The sequence below is a fragment of the Aedes aegypti genome, chromosome 1, assembly GCF_002204515.2.
Source record: "Aedes aegypti strain LVP_AGWG chromosome 1, AaegL5.0 Primary Assembly, whole genome shotgun sequence".
Lineage (NCBI taxonomy): Eukaryota > Metazoa > Arthropoda > Insecta > Diptera > Culicidae > Aedes > Aedes aegypti.
In genome coordinates this window covers 180,415,968-180,434,498 of record NC_035107.1, presented here as the reverse complement: position 1 = coordinate 180,434,498, position 18,531 = coordinate 180,415,968, and the positions used below count along the sequence as shown (strand labels likewise).

Genomic DNA, 18,531 nt, shown 5'->3' with positions numbered 1-18,531 from the left:
AAATGTTTGAAAATGAGGTTGAAGATCCCATCAAACCCGGGGGCCTTCATGTTTTTGGTTTGCTTCAGCGCTGAGGACACTATACTGAGATTTCATTATTTTCTTGAGATTATATTAGCAAATAATCTAAAAAATCTTCAACAACTTTCTCAAGACTCCAGAAGTTATTTCAGAGATCCTTGTTCAGTATGGCTTTAAAACTTACACAAGTTTAATCAGAGGTAACTCTAATATATTCTTTAGAAATTCCTCACGGATTTATCTTTCACAGACATTTCCCTGGTATTCCCGTGTAGACATTTTCCTGTCACTTGTAAGAAAAAACAATTCAAGAGAATCTCAAAGAATTACTGGAGGAAATTCTGCAGACGATTTTTTTTAGAGAAAACCCTAGTTGAAATCTTATGTAAATCGTGAAAGACAATTTTAAAGGCAATCCCTCGAAATATCTGGAGAAGTGCTTAATTGAAGTTTAAGAAACGTTTAAGAAAGACTGGGAATCTTGGAGGAATTCCCAAGGTAATCGATGGATGAATCACTCGATAAAATCTTCGGAAATTAGCGCTTTCTTGAAAAATTTCTCAAAGAATACGTGGAGGAATTCAAAAGATTTCTGAAATAATCTTTAGAGAAATTTAATTTCTGCGGTTCTCTTTGGGCAAATCCAGGATGAATTATTGGGGCAAACAACATTCTCGGAGAAATTCCCTAGCATAACTCGTGGAAGTGATCACTGAGCTTATTTAGAAATCTGAACATTTGTGCAAATACCTAAAAAAAAAATTATGACGAGTTTTGCTGTAAGTCAACGATAACTGATAACTGCTGCCAAATGAAACCAAATTTTTAAGGCACCATGTGAATTTAAATAACTTTACATTGAATGTTCAACTAGAAATTCTGGAGTTTTACACGACCGTGTAATTTAAAGCAAATTTGATTAAAAAATAAGTGATTGGTAGTTGTGGGTAGGTAGTTGAAATTTGTGTTTATTTTGATGCATCAAATGTATGTTCATGAAAATACATTTAAATTTACAACATTTTTCAAATGTGTTATGTCACGAGGGATTCTGAAAAAAAGGCATATAGAAATGTCTGCTCTGATGCTATGAAGAATCAAACTCTTATCTCATGGCTTAGTTTCGTTTTGTTTTCTTGGTTTCTGTTTGGAATCTTTTCGGCTTCTTTTTAATTCTTTTAAGGTCTCTTTTTTCTGGCAAGAGGTCTCTAATTTCCTATTTTTAAGGCTCGTGTGACGAAATGCTTTCTTAGTCTTGTGGTAACGCGTTTCAAGCATTCTTAAATATTTGGGATGTCATCGTCGAGGGTGTGACGAATGGTTCCGTTTTCAGACCACAACTTGCCAAATCTTGACTTTCTTGTCGATTTATCAGCAAACGCGAACTTGAATCTGATGAGTCGGGAGCATTCCTACGGCCAGTCGCGATGAAAACCTTTGAACTGGAAAGCTGCTTAAAATCGAGTTTGACGTATGTTTCGTCATCGGATAAAGTGCAGCCCATGTGTTTCATCAAAACGCGGACGTACAAGAGCCTTGCACGTTTTTTGGTCATGGAATTCTGCTTTATATGCCGGTTCAGATTTCACTGACTTTGTATTACTTGTAACGTTCCCTGGCAAGAATGTTCCACCATCGTTTGAAAGATGGCGTTGTATCTTCTGGCCTCATCTCGGATCAAAAGACCAAGGGCATGCTTTAAGCTGAAGATGAATCGAAGCCAAACCTCAAATTTTCAAGAGCACGGATCTGGAGAACCGAACATCCGTTTGAGCTGAAAACTTAATCAATTGGTCACTTACAGGTGATGACCAATCGATTAAGTTTTCAGCTCAAATGGATGTTAGATTATCTAAATTTATGCTCTTGAAAATTTGAGGTTTGGCCTCGATTCATCTTCACCTCAACGCATCTCAACATCTTGCCGCACAACTGACGGTCTCTGGTTCCAGTTGTGTCGCGGGCAGTGAATCAAATTGTCATCAAAACAGACGAAAAACAAACAACAAAGCAGGTTCGCTAACAACCGTTTATCCTAACTTTTGCGGATAAGGATACAATCAGAAGCAATATTGTCATGACAATCACAGGGCGCAATATTGTTGCAACTTTTTCGACTCGCGATTAATCAGTTATTTTAAACACAAAACCAAATTTGTATTATGTACACTCTTAGATAATGTGTCAATGTTTACTATCACGGAGAAAGTCCTCGAAAATTGCAATACGGAGCCCAGAAAATCGCTGTGCAGGTATCGATCATTGTCATATTCTGTTCAAGTGGTGATAAACTGATGTTGCGGAATGAAATTGTTGCAACAAGAACAGGAGATGACAATGTCTTGGTTGTTGTGTGTTGGGTGAAAATTGATTCACTGGTCGCGGGTTCTTTCTGATTGTAGATTGTTTCCTTCTAAGTTCTGAGCACTCGACAAACTATCTGTTTGTGCATCTTCAGCACTTCCAACACTTTCAGCTTGGTACCATTCCGAATTTTCCAGGTATTTTATTTTCGTTTCGTTTGGCGTTATTCCGGAACGCGATCGACTATTTTGATCAAACTTGCACCAGTTGTTCTATACAGAAATCTTTGATTGTTTAGATTGTCGATTCTCAACACTACAAGCATTCTTGTGGCGTGCGAGGGACATACCCTTGGCACGTCGTACCATTTTTCTCCCAGTCAGTCTTTAATTATAATAGAATTTTATTCTGATAAACGAATGGTATTCTATTGTATTGTTAATCGGAACAGAATATAATCAAATAAAGTTCCCCTTATGCAGACAGGATCATTCAACATGTTCTTGATATAATATAAAATGGCTACTATGCACAACTCTATCCGTGTTACGAGATCAGTTACCCCTTACATTCTGGAAGACTAACTGTTGAAATAGAAGCGTTTCCCGTCGGTAAACTTCACACAAGCAAGTAATTGAATGTAGATACACAGAACAAAATCAACACCAATCGAGCTAACAATCGGTGTTTCGATTTTCTTCATCGTGGACAACCGCGTGGTAGCCCCCCAGAACTGTCACATCAATGTCACCCAGTTGTCACTGTCAAACTGACTAGTTTACCGCACCCAATGTAGCCCTTCGCCTTTGCTTGCGGTTGAGGGCTGTGCTAGAACACCACTCGTTAGTAATCGATTGAATTGAGTAATACTTATGACACACTTGTGGTATACGTACCATGGTACAATTATCTTGAAATGGGTTCTATACTGATAATTGTCTTCATTCAAGATAGCCTTGGAATAATTTTCTTGACAACTTGTACCATGGTATATGTATCAGATGTCTGTCCAAGGTATAATGGAGTCTGCTTTCACTAACGGTCGGTAGACACACATGGACGCGCTCTAATCACTAATGAGTTCCCAACAAACAATGGCACTTGGGGCGGATGGGTGTGCCATTACGCCATTACCGGCGGTGTCATTTATCATTTCGTTTCGCGGCGAGTTTGCTACCGTTGCGTTTGTTCATAATTGATTAATTAAGCAGATATTAGAGTTGATTGATTACACCAGGTGGGGTTCGGTTTTGCCGGCTTGGGTAAACGACACACCTCAAACACAGTTAGTTCTTGGTGGAGCGACTAGCGTGTTTGGCAACTGTCGACATAAACGTCGGAGTCGACATACATACGGCGCACGAAGTTCGCGCTGAAGGCTGCCTAGTCAAACGCGTGGGATGGCTTTGTCACGCGGCAGTAATTACGATGCTCACGCTCCAGAGGTCTAATTACACATCCTGTGGCGGAATCGATTAGAGCAAGCTCAGCTCCACAATCCGAGACCTAGCATAAAATATGACATTGCACACTCCATGTCGACCGGCGGCTTTTAAGTTAACCAATACAATCAGCGCCGCCACACAAAACCTACACAAGTTTGTCAATTATGCGTTGTTGGCGGTGTGGAGTTGGTTTTTAAACCCTTTCTTCCTGGGCACTTTGGGTACTAGTCAGCGGTGGAAAGGGAGGGAGCAGATGACGGAAAGCAATGAAAAGAAAACAACGAGAGCGCCATCTCGCGTGGGGCGTGGCAATGCTCACACCTCCGTGCGCATGAGTGGGATCCACTGCTCTTTCTCGCGCGCTCAAACACTGGCTCACCCCTGCCTGCACACGCGCTAGTGCCAAGTCCGGAAAGGGAGAAAAGGCCATCAAAGCGGAAGATCGCAAGACAGCTCCAGATCAAAGACAGCCGCGGACGAAGCACTGTGTGTGCCCCTCTCTTTTTTTAGATGGGTGTAGATTTGACAGAGCATGGATGGAGTCGTGTTTTTTTCTTTTCTTTTAAGTCACTGTCCACACACGCAATGTTTACTTTGTGCTCATGGTAGCTTGAACGGACGTCTTCGGCTCAGTGAACCGCATCCAACGTCGTGACATCGGCAGTCAGGTTGGTTCTCTATCATCAACACATGAACGTTGTTTGTTTTCGTAATGGTTGGAGAAATTTTGAGCAACCGTTCGGCTTCAGTTCAATTTTTGTGGTTAGGGCTAAGTAGCCATTGGATTCGGTAGCCATGGTGACATTTCAGATCGCAATTTTAGAACCGATTTCTGAGGAATAAAACTTGAAGAATATTCAGTCATCATAATAAATATAGATTCGAAAGTGTTCTTCTATACGATTATCTTCCTGTTAAGCAATAAATAACCCAGGTAACCAGTAAGCATTTGAATAAGCCGTGCGGAAGACTATTGTCTGCATTTGAACTGCTTGCTGCACTATCCAAGCAGTTTGGTTGCTTTGCTGCCTCTAATCAGCAAAAGCATTGCTATTTGAAATCTCTAGGCTGTTGATAAGCATTTCAGATGCCCAGACGGTTTTAGGCTTGAAGCAAACTAAATGCTTTCTTGTTGCTGCATGAATACCATTGTAAAGAAGTACAGGTAATATGTTACTGGCTCGATAATATGTGTTGTCTCTGTCGCACCCTTTCCTCGTTTATATTGAGACTAATTTTGACACCTCCATGACTAAAAGAGATCGCAAATCGCTCTCGCACTAACGAGAAATCTCGTAAGAAACTGTCAACATTTGCGGGAAGGAAAAGGCAACAAGCATGTTGCTTCTTCTATTACACAAAGTCTAAGAAAACGTCACTATCTTTGAAGTCAAGAATAGAGTCTATCGAATAGGGAATATAACCAAAATGGAAATGCGGGAGGGGTATGGTTTGCCTGTTTTATTCACCTTCCTTCTTTTTATTAGATTAATGCGCGGCTTCCACAAGATCATGATCTGGCCGGTTGTGTTCCGAATACTTTAAACGAGCGCATAATTGGCACACAGTAGAAATGAATGCGAACAAAACGTACCTTTTAAAGGCTATAAAAGCATTGCGTAGCATAACATCCTCTGTAGCATATTCTGTAGCGTGGATAGATTATCACCAATGCCATTCTGCGAAACACCGGGTCATAGTTTCAAGTTTCAATTATAGATTCAGCTAGCAAAAAATACACATCAACAAAAAGTATCCAATACAAAAGACAAGGACCGGCGCAGGAGAGAGAAGGATAACATATTTTTATTTTGTTTTACTCTTTCAGGAGGCGTTACACTTTTTGACAGGAATTACAACGTTCCTGAAGGTGTAGCATTAAAGCAGCCCGTTATTTCGCCAAAACCTGCTGTGAAGAAGCACTAAAGGCAGATATACGTTTTGCGAGCATTTATTACTTTGCTTTGTAGGCGCATATAATGCTGACTGAATGCTGCTTTAAATGCTCAATGGTTACTTGGGAATAAATTGTCCTGACAAATGTTTTGTTCCAGTAAAACATTCCAAGGACGTCCTTCTTTGGACGTAGGGCAAGAAGCAAGTTTGTGATATTTGGTAAACCTGCATCTTAGAAGAGAGGATCGATGAAGAAAAAATGATCATGTTACATACGACCTAATTCTAGCACACGCTTGACTCCATAACTCGATATTGAAGGGATCATCGCAGTTGCAGAATACAAAAACAATGCAACTAAAATCCAAGGGATCATCGAGTTAGCCATGATACCTAAATTTTACTATCCAAAGCCTGATTCATGCATGGGAAATTCCTGCAAGGAGTCGATCAATAAAGCGCTTTTTTATTATCGCAGTACGCAGTTAAATAGAAATGTGTGGTCAAACAGGAGACGCTGTTGAAAATTTCTGCAAGGAATCGACGAAAAAATTCTTGGGCGATTCCTTTGCAGCAGCAAATCAGCCTTAAACCGATATCGATGTACGGAATATTGAGTAAGGGAGAGCCAACTGAATATGTTTACTAATAAATGAGTATCTGATAGTATTTCGCGTGATTCGCCTGATAGATGACAATGTGCCCATTGAAAAGTGATGATACATACTGCCGCAATCCGGCGAATTGGTATTTAGGATATTCGGCACATTTCAAGTTGTCAAAAATTATAAATAAGAATGGTAATAAAATATTAACCTGCCGTTCTAAGCTAAATTAACCCCAACTAATACCATCCTAATTAGTCCTGGCAAATCTAACGAAATTCAGTTTTTCACATCTCATTCTGAGCCTCGTAGTTCCAGAAACTAATTAGCGTAGTAATAAAACATCTCCAGTGTTTGTGCAATGGTTTTGCGCTGCTCGCGGAAGCGAACCCAACCGAATCAAATCCTCCAATTCTAAGCAACAGAAATGTTGTTGACACTGGCTGGCGGATCGTTCTTCTTCTTTCTGGCGTTACGTCCCCACTGGGACAGAGCCTGCTTCTCAGCTTAGTGTTCTAATGAGCACTTCCACAGTTATTAACTGAGAGCTTACTATGCCAATGACCATTTTTGCATGCGTATATCGTGTGGCAGGTACGAAGATACTTGATGCCCTGGGAAGTCGAGAAAATTTCCAACCCGAAAAGATCCTCGACCAGTGGGATTCGAACCCACGACCCTCAGCTTGGTCTTGCTGAATAGCTGCGCGTTTACCGCTACGGCTATCTAGGCCCCTCTGGCGGATCGTTCTGGAACCCAATTAGAGACCATCATCGAACTTCTAACAAGCTGGCAGCTGGACGCAAAGGTCTTCCGTATTCGAAGAACGTGGTTATGCAAATACTGGCAACCCTGCCTGCCGCCAAACCACATCAACGGCTGTCATCAAAGCGTCATTGACAGATCAAAGCAGTCTTGTGCAGTTTATTCGCATCATTTAGCCACCGCGCCGCGCTAGGTCAGAGAGAACAGCAGCCATTTCTCAGAAGTGACGATTTCGACTGCTGGGCTAATTAGCCGCCTCTCACTTTGCGGCCAATTTGCGCTGGAAGAGATTAAGAACTGCCTCGGCCGGGAATCGCGTTTTGAATCGGGATTCTTTTTCTCGTTGTTTGTGTATTTGCATAAAAGTAAAACAGCAGCTCGCCGCTTTCAACATCTCCGGGAGTTGTCAATTGGTCTTGTTGTGCATCCTGTGTCGAAATTCAGAAGAAGAAATCATTTTATAATTTTCATAATTTTATTGCTGCTTCATAAGAAAAAAAAACTGGGAAAGACCGCCAAAGACCTTTTGGCGGCTTACGGATAAGAGCACAAAAAATGCCTAATATGTTATCGTTTAATTTAATACTTCCTTTGCCGGTTTCAACAATTAAACCCGCTGTCGATGTGGATTCACGAAGCAGAAATTAATTGGGGTCCATTTTGCCATTTACAGCAATCCTAATGCGTTATTTTTTGGGAAAGCCGCTCACATATCGTTTGAGGATGACAATCGATGAAAAACTAACGTGCTAACAAGTTTGACAGCTGGCAAGTGATTGTCGGCAAAGTCGTTTTTTTTTCAAAAAATCTGGAAAATTTAGTCTGAATGTCGTACAGAACCTTCTAAATGCAGCACTACATTTTATCTGGATTTTTCCAGATTCGCGTAAAACGAAGGCACAAAACTCTCAAATATTCCAGACAAATCTGGAAGGTTGGCAACGGTGTACATACACACTTAAATTAGAATGCCGAATTTCGGCTAATTTAAACCGAGATTCGTACAGCCGAGTAGTCGGCAAACTAATTTCCTGGGATCTCAGTAAATATAAGCACAGCCGAGCTCGTGAAAAAAATCTAAGTGTGTACATTTACTTTCAATCTTCCATAAAATGCAAACAATATGGCCGGAGAGCCAGTTTCGAAATTCTCGATGCATGGCTTTTTTCTTGTTAATACGTTGCAAATGTTCCTAGGAACATATCTCATATTAATTAATATGTTTATGACTTGATCGTAAATTAGTTAACTTAATGAAAATTTATCACCTGCATAGTAAGGCGAATATATTGGAATTTTAATCAGACAATTCTTTAGATGGACATTTTCTGGTTCTCACTTAGTACTAAACATTAACAAAAGTTCACGCTCATCAGTGAAAAATACGAATTAGTGTTAATTTATCCATTTCAAGCATCAGTTGACTATCAGACTTCGTGGTGCGTGGATGTGTTTATTCTATCTCTCGAACGCATTGTACCCTATTGAAATTTAACGTTGCGCAGTCACGTGGCTGCTGTATTCTTTTTTCGTTTCGTCGGTCGTATATTGACAATGGAAGACGGGTTAGTGAAAAACACCCTAGCGTTCCGGTTCCCGCCGGGAGCACCAGCACCCACGCTGGTGGATATAGCGCGATTTGTTAAGAATCTTGACGCGGATCTCGATTCGATGGAGACAAGTTACAAGTTAGCGGAAGAACGATGCGTCTGTGTGAAGTTCAAGTCACTCGATGACATGAAAGAAGCCCAATCCCAAATTCCAGAAATCGTTTTCTTTCGGTACTCGAATGGTGAAAAAGTGGAAGTGAAAACGACAGTGGCCGGATGCTGTACGAAATACGTACGTATCTTCGATTTGCCGCCGGAGGTGCCGGATTCGGAAATCGCTGCTGTGTTGGGCAGATACGGAGTTGTTAAGAGAATGATAAGAGAAAAGTTTCCGGCGGATTTGGGGCTAAATATGTTTACGGGAGTGCGTGGAGTGTATCTTGACATTAAGAAGGTGGTTCCAGCATCGTTGTACTTCCTGAACAGGAAGGGCCGTATTTTTTATGAAGGGTTAAAGCAGAAATGCTTCCTCTGCAGGGAGGAGGGTCATTTGAAAGCCGATTGCCCTCAAAGAGAGAACAGCAAAGGAGTAAAATCGGTACCAGTAAACCACGTGCTTGGGGAATCGAGTGTATCTTCCCCAGCACTTCCAGGTGAAAGTGATTGTGAAAAAGTGTCAGTAGCATCTACTCCAAGCTATTCAGGAGTTTTAACTGGTGCCAAGCCTAAAGTGGCGGAAGAAAAGTTGGTGCCAAAAATGGTCATGCTGGTGTCTGAGCGAAATAAAAGTCCGGCACGAGAAACCAGTGTCGAACGGTGTGCTTCTGTTGAGAACATTGAGATGGAATCGGAAACGGATGCGGACGATGTCGTTAAATCTGGTGTGAAGAGGCAACATTCCACCGGAGGATCCGCCGGTGAAACTGACGAGGACGGTGCAACAGCATTCACCAAGGCTCATGGAAATCGGAAATCATCACGTACTGCGAAGAAGTCGATGACTCCACTCGAAACGATTGCGAGTGTGCCGTTGTCACAGCGTAAAGGCAATCGTAGTTCCAGCAAATAGGTGTAAAGGTGATTGAGGTTATGTTTCATTGCAACACGTGTCTCTGATCGTGGGTAGTTTGAGAAATTGGTCGTGTATGATGAATTTTGTGCGGAAAGTTGCCACAATCAACATAAATGCGATGGTGGTACAAGCGAAAAAAATGCTGTTGAAAGATTTTCTAATTCAAAATGATGTTGATGTAGCGCTCCTACAGGAGGTTCAGTTCGAGGATTTCTCCTTTATTCAGAGTCATGAAGCACTTGTAAACATCGGTGATACAAACAAAGGTACGGCGATTTTAGTTAGAAGTACCTTGCAATACAGTGACCTTCTAATGGACCCCGGCGGAAGAGTTATATCGGTGGTAGTAGACGGTTTGAACTTTGTCAACGTGTACGGGCACTCAGGTTCTCAATACAGAGCCGAACGAGATGAGCTGTTTACCGATACCATTGCGGTGCACTTCAATAAGTCTAGAGTTATCAGCAATGTATTAGCGGGTGATTTTAATTGTGTGTTAGAAGAGAAAGACTGTAAAGGAACAATGTACAATTTTTCGAGCGGTCTAAAGTCGGCAGTGGAACTTCTTGATCTCCGTGATGTGGCGATCGCGATCAAAGGAGCAAAAAGAGAGTATACGTTCTACCGTGGAGATTCTGCTTCGAGACTGGATCGAATATATGTGTCAAAAAGTTTTATTGGAAGTGTTAGTCGATGCGTAGCGAAGCCTATTGCCTTCTCCGATCATCATGCGCTAGTAGTGGATTATCGGATTGAAGCAGATCAGCGAGCGCCTATTTCGGGTGGCAGTTACTGGAAAATAAATGACTTTTTACTGAATGAGACCTCGATTAAAGAAGAGTTTCGAAAAGAATATGAAGACATTAAGAAAAGGAAGAAATATGCAGAGAGTTTCAGTGAATGGTGGTCATATGATGTTAAACGTAAGGTTAAGCAGTTTTATAAACGGAAAGCCTTCGAATTCAATGATGCAAATAGAAGAAAGAAAGATATTTGGAGTAAAAAGCTGAGTGATTTATGTGAAAAACAGTCAAAAGGGGAAAACGTACAAAACGAGATCAGTGTGGCTAAATCAAAAATTCTGGAAGTGGAAGTAGACAGGATGAAAGGCTATGCTAGCCGTTTCCAACCGAGCTCCTTACTGGAAAATGAAAAGATAGGACTATACCATGTTGCTAAAATGATCAAAAGGAAGGAAAATCCAGCCAACTGGACTCTCGAGGGAGAGAACGGTCCGGTTGCTAATATCAGGGAATTAAAAGGTATGGTAAGTGAACACTATCGCACACTTTTTAGCGAAAATACGCCTAGTGAATCTCGATGTGCGGCATTAGACCACATCAATAAAGTGTTTAGTGCAGTAGCGCAAGAGGATTTTGTACGTCCGTTCAATGAGGACGAACTTCGAGCGACCATTAACTATGCAAAACAGAAGAAATCCCCGGGACCTGACGGAATAACTTACGAATTCTACCTAACACATTTCGACTTGTTAAAAGATGATCTTCTGAAGTTGTTCAACGGTTTTTTGGACAATTCACTTGTTCCAATTGAGAACTTTGCTGATGGTGTAATTACGTTAATCCCGAAGAATGGAAGAGCTAAAGAGTTATCCAACTTTAGACCAATAAGCTTATTAAACACTGATTATAAACTGCTTACTAAGTTAATTGCAAATCGTATTTCGAGTAAAATCGGTGAAATAATTGATGAAGGTCAGTCAGCTGTTGTGCCTGGTAAATCATGTATAGATAATCTGGATATTACGAGAACACTTGTCCTCAAGGCTCAGCAGTCAAAAAGTATGAAATTTGCGTTATTGTCTGTAGATTTAGAAAAAGCATTTGATGTTGTCGACCATAAACGTTTATGGGAGGTACTTGAAAGATTTGGTTTACCACGTACGATTATAACGATGATACAAAGATTATATGCTGATGCAACATCTCGAGTTTTAGTGAAAGGCAGTCTAACAAATAGTTTTCAGATTAAAAGATCTGTTAGACAAGGGTGTCCGCTGTCCATGACGTTGTTTGTACTGTACATCGAGGCTTTAATAAGACAAATTTACGCTGGAGTAAGAGGAATACTAATAGATAATAGATTTTTTAAAATAAGAGCATTTGCGGATGACATTACAATTATTATTAGAAATGATGAAGAGTTTGATCTAGTTTTTAAAATTATCGATGGTTATTCGTTAAGCTTTGGAATCAAGTTGAATTTTAAAAAGTCAAATTTCATCAGATTCAATAACTGTAGAATAGGCCCTCAAAAAGTTTCCGAAAAAAATGAGATAAAAATTTTAGGACTGCTTGTGTCGACATGTTGGAAAGAAATAGTGAATAGTAATTTCAAAAAATTAATTAACGCTTTAAAGCATACCGTACATATGTTCTCATCACGAAGAATGAATCTTATAGAAAAAGTGACTGTGCTGAACACATTTGTATTAGCAAAGCTTTGGTATGTTTCTCAGGTAGTCCCTCCGAATAACATGCACTTGGCAGAAATAAAAAAGATAACTGGTGAATTCTTGTGGAGTCATCATAAAATGTTCAGAGTTCAAAGAGATCAACTTTACTTAGATAATGGTCGAGGTGGTTTGGCTCTAATCGATCCAGAATCACAGTGTCAATCGCTTTTTATCAGGAATTTTCTTTTTAGTAATGGCCGTAAGATCGATCATCCTTTGTTAAAAATCAATAATTGTAAAAACTCCACAATCAATACAAAAAAGTTATTTGAGGTAGCTAAAACGATAAGCAGTATGGATCATATTGTTATTAACAAGCAGATATACAATTACTTAATCGCTAAAAAAACTATCGAAGTTAAAATAACAAACAAATTTCCAGATATGCCATGGGAAATTATTTGGGAAAACATTTCTGCTAAATTCGTGTCTTCACAAGCTAGATCTGTATTGTTTGAAGTTTTTAATGATGTGTACCCGAATAGGATTAAAATGTTCAACCATAATTTTGCTAATGTAAGTAATTGTTTATGTGAAATTTGTGATAAACATGATTCAAATTTCCACAGGATTAAGGAGTGTAAAAATTCGAAAATTGTTTATGATTGGGTAACAGATATAATTAGAACAAAATTAAAAATCAGAATGAAATCAGCTGAAGAAATAATTTACAAAAGCATCAACGTTAAAGATTCCAAAGCAAAAAGTGCATTATGGTTAGTTTCAGAGATGATAATGTATAACATGAAATACCACAAGAATAGTTGTTTATATAGCTTCAAAAAGCTTATTAGAGATGCTCGATGGAACAACAAAAAGTTATTTGACAAACAATTTGGGAAATTTCTTAACTTTTGTTAATGAAGTGCTATAAAGGTAATTGTAGTTAAACTTAACAATATCAACATGATTGTATGTAAAATACAATACGGTGTATGCATCCTTAGGTTAAGTTTGTAAACATGTTGTAAATAAAAAAAAAAAAAAAAAAAAAAAAAAAAAAAAAAAAAAAAAAAAAAAAAAAAAAAAAAGCATTGCGGTGTGGTAGCTGTCTTCCGGCGTCTAACATTTTATGACCTTTTGTTTTACTTTTTTTCACCGCGGCAAAGATCTACCGAAACGAAGGTAAAATCATCGTGGGTCCTACCTTGTACATGCATTCGGCTCATTTTTTCGAAGTCCAATAAAAACAACATAAAGAAAGTTAAATCACAATAAAATTTATGGATTTACTGCGCCACCAGAAGCAGCCATCGCTGTCAAAAGCATTGAGCGGCTTCTTTGTTCCCTCATTTTAGCAAGCCAATTAACAAGTTGTTCATCCCTATCCACACACACACACTCCTAAACATTCACTCATCGATGATATTTGTTTCTATAATTACAGAGCAATCGCATTTGAACCTATTTGCCAACCGGCCTCAACCAAAGAAAAAAAGGAAATCGCGGACGGCCTTCACCAATCATCAGATCTTCGAACTGGAGAAGCGATTCCTCTACCAAAAATACCTGTCGCCATCGGATCGGGACGAAATCGCGGCAGCCCTCGGCTTATCCAACGCTCAGGTACGTTGCTCATTTTTTGTGTTTGGAAGCATATACCATAGAAAAAAAAGTCAGATTTCCTCTTGAAAGGTTTTGTGGGATCTCCGATTGAACAACTCGCATTTCAGAGGGCGCACATTTTAACTCGCGAAGAGACACAGTCACATACTCACACTCACACTCACTCACAAAAAAAAACTCGTGAACACATCTTGATTGATATTCCTCTCATCCGTTTCCCCTTTTTTCCCTTCTCCTTTCGGCTATTATAGGTGATAACCTGGTTCCAGAATCGACGTGCCAAACAGAAGCGCGATCTGGAAGAACTGAAGAAGGATGTTAACGCAGTCGAGGTGCTCTCGGCCCACAAAACCTTTCTCGAGAACATAGGCTTCCGGGAGGCGGGTTCGCCGTGAAAGTTGACGGAAACGTAGGTTTATTTTTTTTTTATTTCACTTGCTAGAATACGGTTTTGTTTATTTTATATGTTTCGAAAAGGTGATGGGATATGCAAAAGTTTTTGTATAGTTCGCTAAAGAAAGTTTGGATCCAAATGTTATTTTGGGCGCACAATGGAAATGTTTACAATTCAGGATCTTATGAATGGTTTAGAAAATGTCAAAACACAAAATAACGAAAGGACAAAAGTTCAATAGACTAAAGGGCGAAAATGAAATGCTTAGGGCTTTTTGTTTTTCTTCGTAAATAGTTTTTCATATTTACGGTGGGTGGTACCATTCCGAATTTACTAAAACCAGATAAATCAAATACATTGCTTTCACATGTATACTAGCACCATGAAGCAGCAAAATTGCTAACTAAACAATGCTGTCTCAAATTGCTTTCAAACTTCTGAAGACTCGCATGGCGAACATTGAATCGAAGGTAAAATTGATCGATATGTATTACGTAATGTTTACACAAATGTTGCACTAATTGGTAAATGTTGATGCTGTACAAATATTTTAATATGTGGACTTCAACGTCATTTAAGTTGAGTTCAACTGTAAAGTTCGTGCTGGTTTCAAATTTTGTTTGATTCTGTGATTTTTACTCATGAACAAGAAAGATAATAATTCAAGTTGTAACGTCAAAAGGGACGTTCTGACAAACTTCCCAAGAAACTTGTTAAACATGCTACGGAATAAATGCTGCAGAATTTTGCTGTACCAAGAAGCTTGATTGGACTTAAACTACTCACACATGGTTGATCGTACGGTTATGACTACTCGAACTTAATCCTACTTGCCTGGCCTAAGGCTCTGGCCTTTTATTCAGTCGAGAAGCTGCTTTAATTGGAAATTGATCAACTTAAATCTCTTACGTTTGATAAGCTGAAAAAAATTACAACATTTTAAAAAGCAGAAGAAATTTCACAATACTGCATATTTATTCATAAATATAGGTACTGTTAAAAGACCACACAGTGTACTGTTAATAACGGAATTGCGTCTATCGTCGATACTCCTTTGCAGAATCCAAACTGACAACCCGTGCTCACTCTCCGTACACTTCATCAGCCTGTTGAGGATGATTCTTTCCTATAGTTTTCCGATCGTATCCAGCAGGCAAATGGGCCTACACGAAGCTGAATCTTCCATTGGCTCCCCTGGATTTTGCAGCAGTACCAGCTCCTGGATCTTCTATATTCCCTGGATGTTACCTTCGTCAACACACTTCTGCAACTTCCAGAAGACGTCCAGATATGCCAGGATGGCAGCTTTCAGCGCCACATTCGGTGTTCCATCTGGATCCGCAATTTTAAGCGTTCCGTCGCTTCTACAAGCTCGTCGTTAGACACTTGCCGGTCCTCGGCAATTGCTTCTGCGTTTTTGCCGTACGGCTTTGGTGGCCAGAATGTTCGATCGTGTTTCGGGAAGAGACCTTCCACGATCACATTCAGCTTGTCTGGGCACATCTCAGCTGGCGTCGAAGCGCCCTTGATCGCTCCTGTATAGAGAAGAAAGACGTAGTCCTACGTCAAAAATCAATAGCAGTTCGCCAACACACAACTATGTTTAGGTATTATAATTTTCAAAATGTGAAATAATCTAAAAACACCTAGAAATTTAAGATACGTTTGATTGATTTTTGACGCTTTTTCACGTTTTGCCCTCCGAATGTGACAGGTTTCCTTGACTTTTGGGAGCTCGCGATCTAAGCCAGCTCCTCTCTCTCAGGTCATCATCTGGTGAAGATAGCTCAGAGGTGATAGCTGTGGAAGTGTTTTTAGAACACATAGCTGAGAAAGGGATGCAGGATGCAGTAGGGATGCAATAGATGTGTTTTAGTGACTGTTACGACTATGGGTAATCACTACTAACAACAGAAACAATAATTCGTATGTGTAGAAAAAAAAAACAGCTAAATTTATCTTCAATATCCTTCATGCATTCAAAATTCTCATCACACATCTTTTTCTCTATTCCTCCGCAGGTTATAACCTGGTTCCAGAACCGCCGGGCCAAGCTCAAGCGGGACATGGAAGAACTGAAAAAGGACGTCGAAACGGTTAAGGTGCTGTCCGCGCACAAATCGTTCCTCGAGAACGTAAACGACATGAACATCCTGAAGAAGAAGATAATGCACGACGACGGCGGAAGTCCGCACAAATAATATCCGGGGCCACCGTTTTTCGGTGGCGGTTGTGGTGGCATTAGCAGTGGTGTTGGTCCACCACCGCCGGCTTCCATCAGTGCCGTCATTGGATCGTGCCCTGTTACGCCGGCCGAGCAGCAAGCCGCCACCAAAACCCTAATCAATCTCACCACCTATGGCAGACTGCTGCAATCGATTGCCTCCGATAAGACTTGAAACCCCTCCCAGTGAAGTATGAGTGTAATCAGCATGGGATGCATACTGCTGGTAGTTTCACTACTACTTACGTGTAAAGTTAACTAGAACTGTTGTAATTCCTAGTACTGTGAATGGCAAATGAATGTAGTCGAGACAAATCGTGTGAGTGATGAAAAGAACGAGTCCAGTGTTAATAGTTTTATTCTATTGTTTAAATGTTATTTTCAAGAAAGAGAATTTTGCCTTTTTATGTTTACCGACTAGATAATTTATTCGATTCGAGGATGTTCCTCTGGTCTCAGTATCCTGTGTAATTTAGTAGTTTAAGTCGCTTGATCCAGGTCGAATCGTGTAGATGTGTTTGTTTTACCCACTCGCAACAAGATTCTTGTAATTTATATGTAAATTGTAGCAAATAATTATGAAACCGTAAACGAAACGAGAGACTAATAACATTGATAACTGAAGTTAGTTAGGGCTGGTTGTTCCATTCTTCATGTTTCTGTAAATACCTTTTGAGCATCGAACAAAGCTTGTCCCGTACTTTTTTATAATTGACTGCAACGGATACAATGTAGTTAATGCGCCTTTCTTTTGATTGATTTATACGTGAAACTCGAAACTGAATTTTATTTGAAATCAAAAGCGCACCGAAGATGTGGTTCTAAAACAAAATCAGTAACATGTAATGAGTGGCAATATTATTGTTTAAAACATGAATTCTTCAAAGGACAATTGTTATAAATAAATACCTTTGAGTTTATCAACAGACGTAAGCAATTTTCGTGGCCTCAAAACGAGAAATTGAAAATAACTTTTTTAGAACCTCAAGATTTTCATTCTTACCACTGGACAAGATTAGACGATCATACGTTATCTTGTTAAACTTTGAACTTTCTCAAACCGTATTTTATTCCGTTTTCAAAGCATCCTCTCAGATAATATCAATACCTTTCCCAAATCAGTCCCTCTGTAGCTCGTTTTGAGGCTGGCCATGGATTTCTCAGGCTTGCAAGAAGAATCATATGCTACCGTTGCTTGCAGTTGACCATTGCGGCTTCTGTAAAAAAAGTATTAATTGAAAAATGAAATGTTAAGTAATATTTCCTATATAGCGTAATTAAAAGAGCGCGTAAAAGTGGGTAGTTTAATTAACTGTGATTACGGGTGTCGGCAACAGTGGCGGCGTGGTGAAAAGGCGAAAGTCGCACCAAAGTGGTAGAAGTAAAATGAAATATCATCCAGTATTCAACAAACGAAGCTCCAGTTGTTGCAGTGGCATGAGAATAAAGGGAACGAGCAAACAAGCAGACTCACGAAACATGAAAAATTGTACATATTTCATCATTATTGGAAGGCCATTTCTCCTCTCCTCCTCGGAATATTATTATTTGTTTGAGTAACGACGAATAGCCTCATTTGGGCATGTACTAAATGAAATGCGTAACCCAGGATCAATCATACAGCAAAAGTATTTCTGAGAAATCCTAATTGAACAAATTATACAAATATATGATTGCTTTATCTAAATGGTCTAAGCTGAATTGTAATTCCTAACAAATACATATAGATCAAAAACAAGTGAGAAATCACACATGAGATGAAAAAATATAAATCCGTGAATCATATATCCAATGAGTATTTTGTTGATAGAAAATTTGAGAAACTTCATAATAGACACAATTTTCCTGCTCTTGAGTCCTCTTGAGGTTTACATAGAACATGGGACAAGTAGGCGTAGAAGGGCAGTGAGATCCAAATTTTAAACCTAAATATGTCTATTGAACACAAACCAATTGTGCGGTGCACAAAGTGGCAAACGGGAGGGAACGGGATCCTGGCGGGTGCGCAATCGGTTCCAGCGACTGGCTAACAACAACAGGCCAGGGCTAGTAGGTTGTCCGTGTGCAGTCGAAACGGTGTCCACAGCAGATTACCGGAAAGGTCTGACTGTGGATCGAATCGAGGGGACAAACGCTACTATGGAACCCTTGTTGCTGTTCCAGAAGCGGCGGAACTCGAATGCTGCTAGACAATTGGTTTTCCGTGTGCAAAC

At 39.8% G+C, this 18,531-nt stretch overlaps 1 protein-coding gene across 2 annotated transcripts in view; it reads left to right on the top strand.

The window, feature by feature from the left end:
* Nucleotides 1–18,103, top strand: part of LOC5566189 (homeobox protein B-H2) — a 79,964-nt gene extending 61,861 nt beyond the window's left edge. The window contains exons 2-4 of one of the 2 annotated variants that reach the window (XM_021854476.1): nt 13,522–13,700; nt 13,952–14,109; nt 16,116–18,103. In XM_021854476.1, coding sequence (XP_021710168.1) covers nt 13,522–13,700; nt 13,952–14,095 — 323 coding nt within the window. In that variant the 3' untranslated portion in view covers nt 14,096–14,109; nt 16,116–18,103. The remainder of the gene's footprint in view (nt 1–13,521; nt 13,701–13,951; nt 14,110–16,115) is intronic. The other variant, XM_001650513.2, reaches the window with a different exon arrangement.
* Nucleotides 18,104–18,531: the final 428 nt, after the last annotated feature.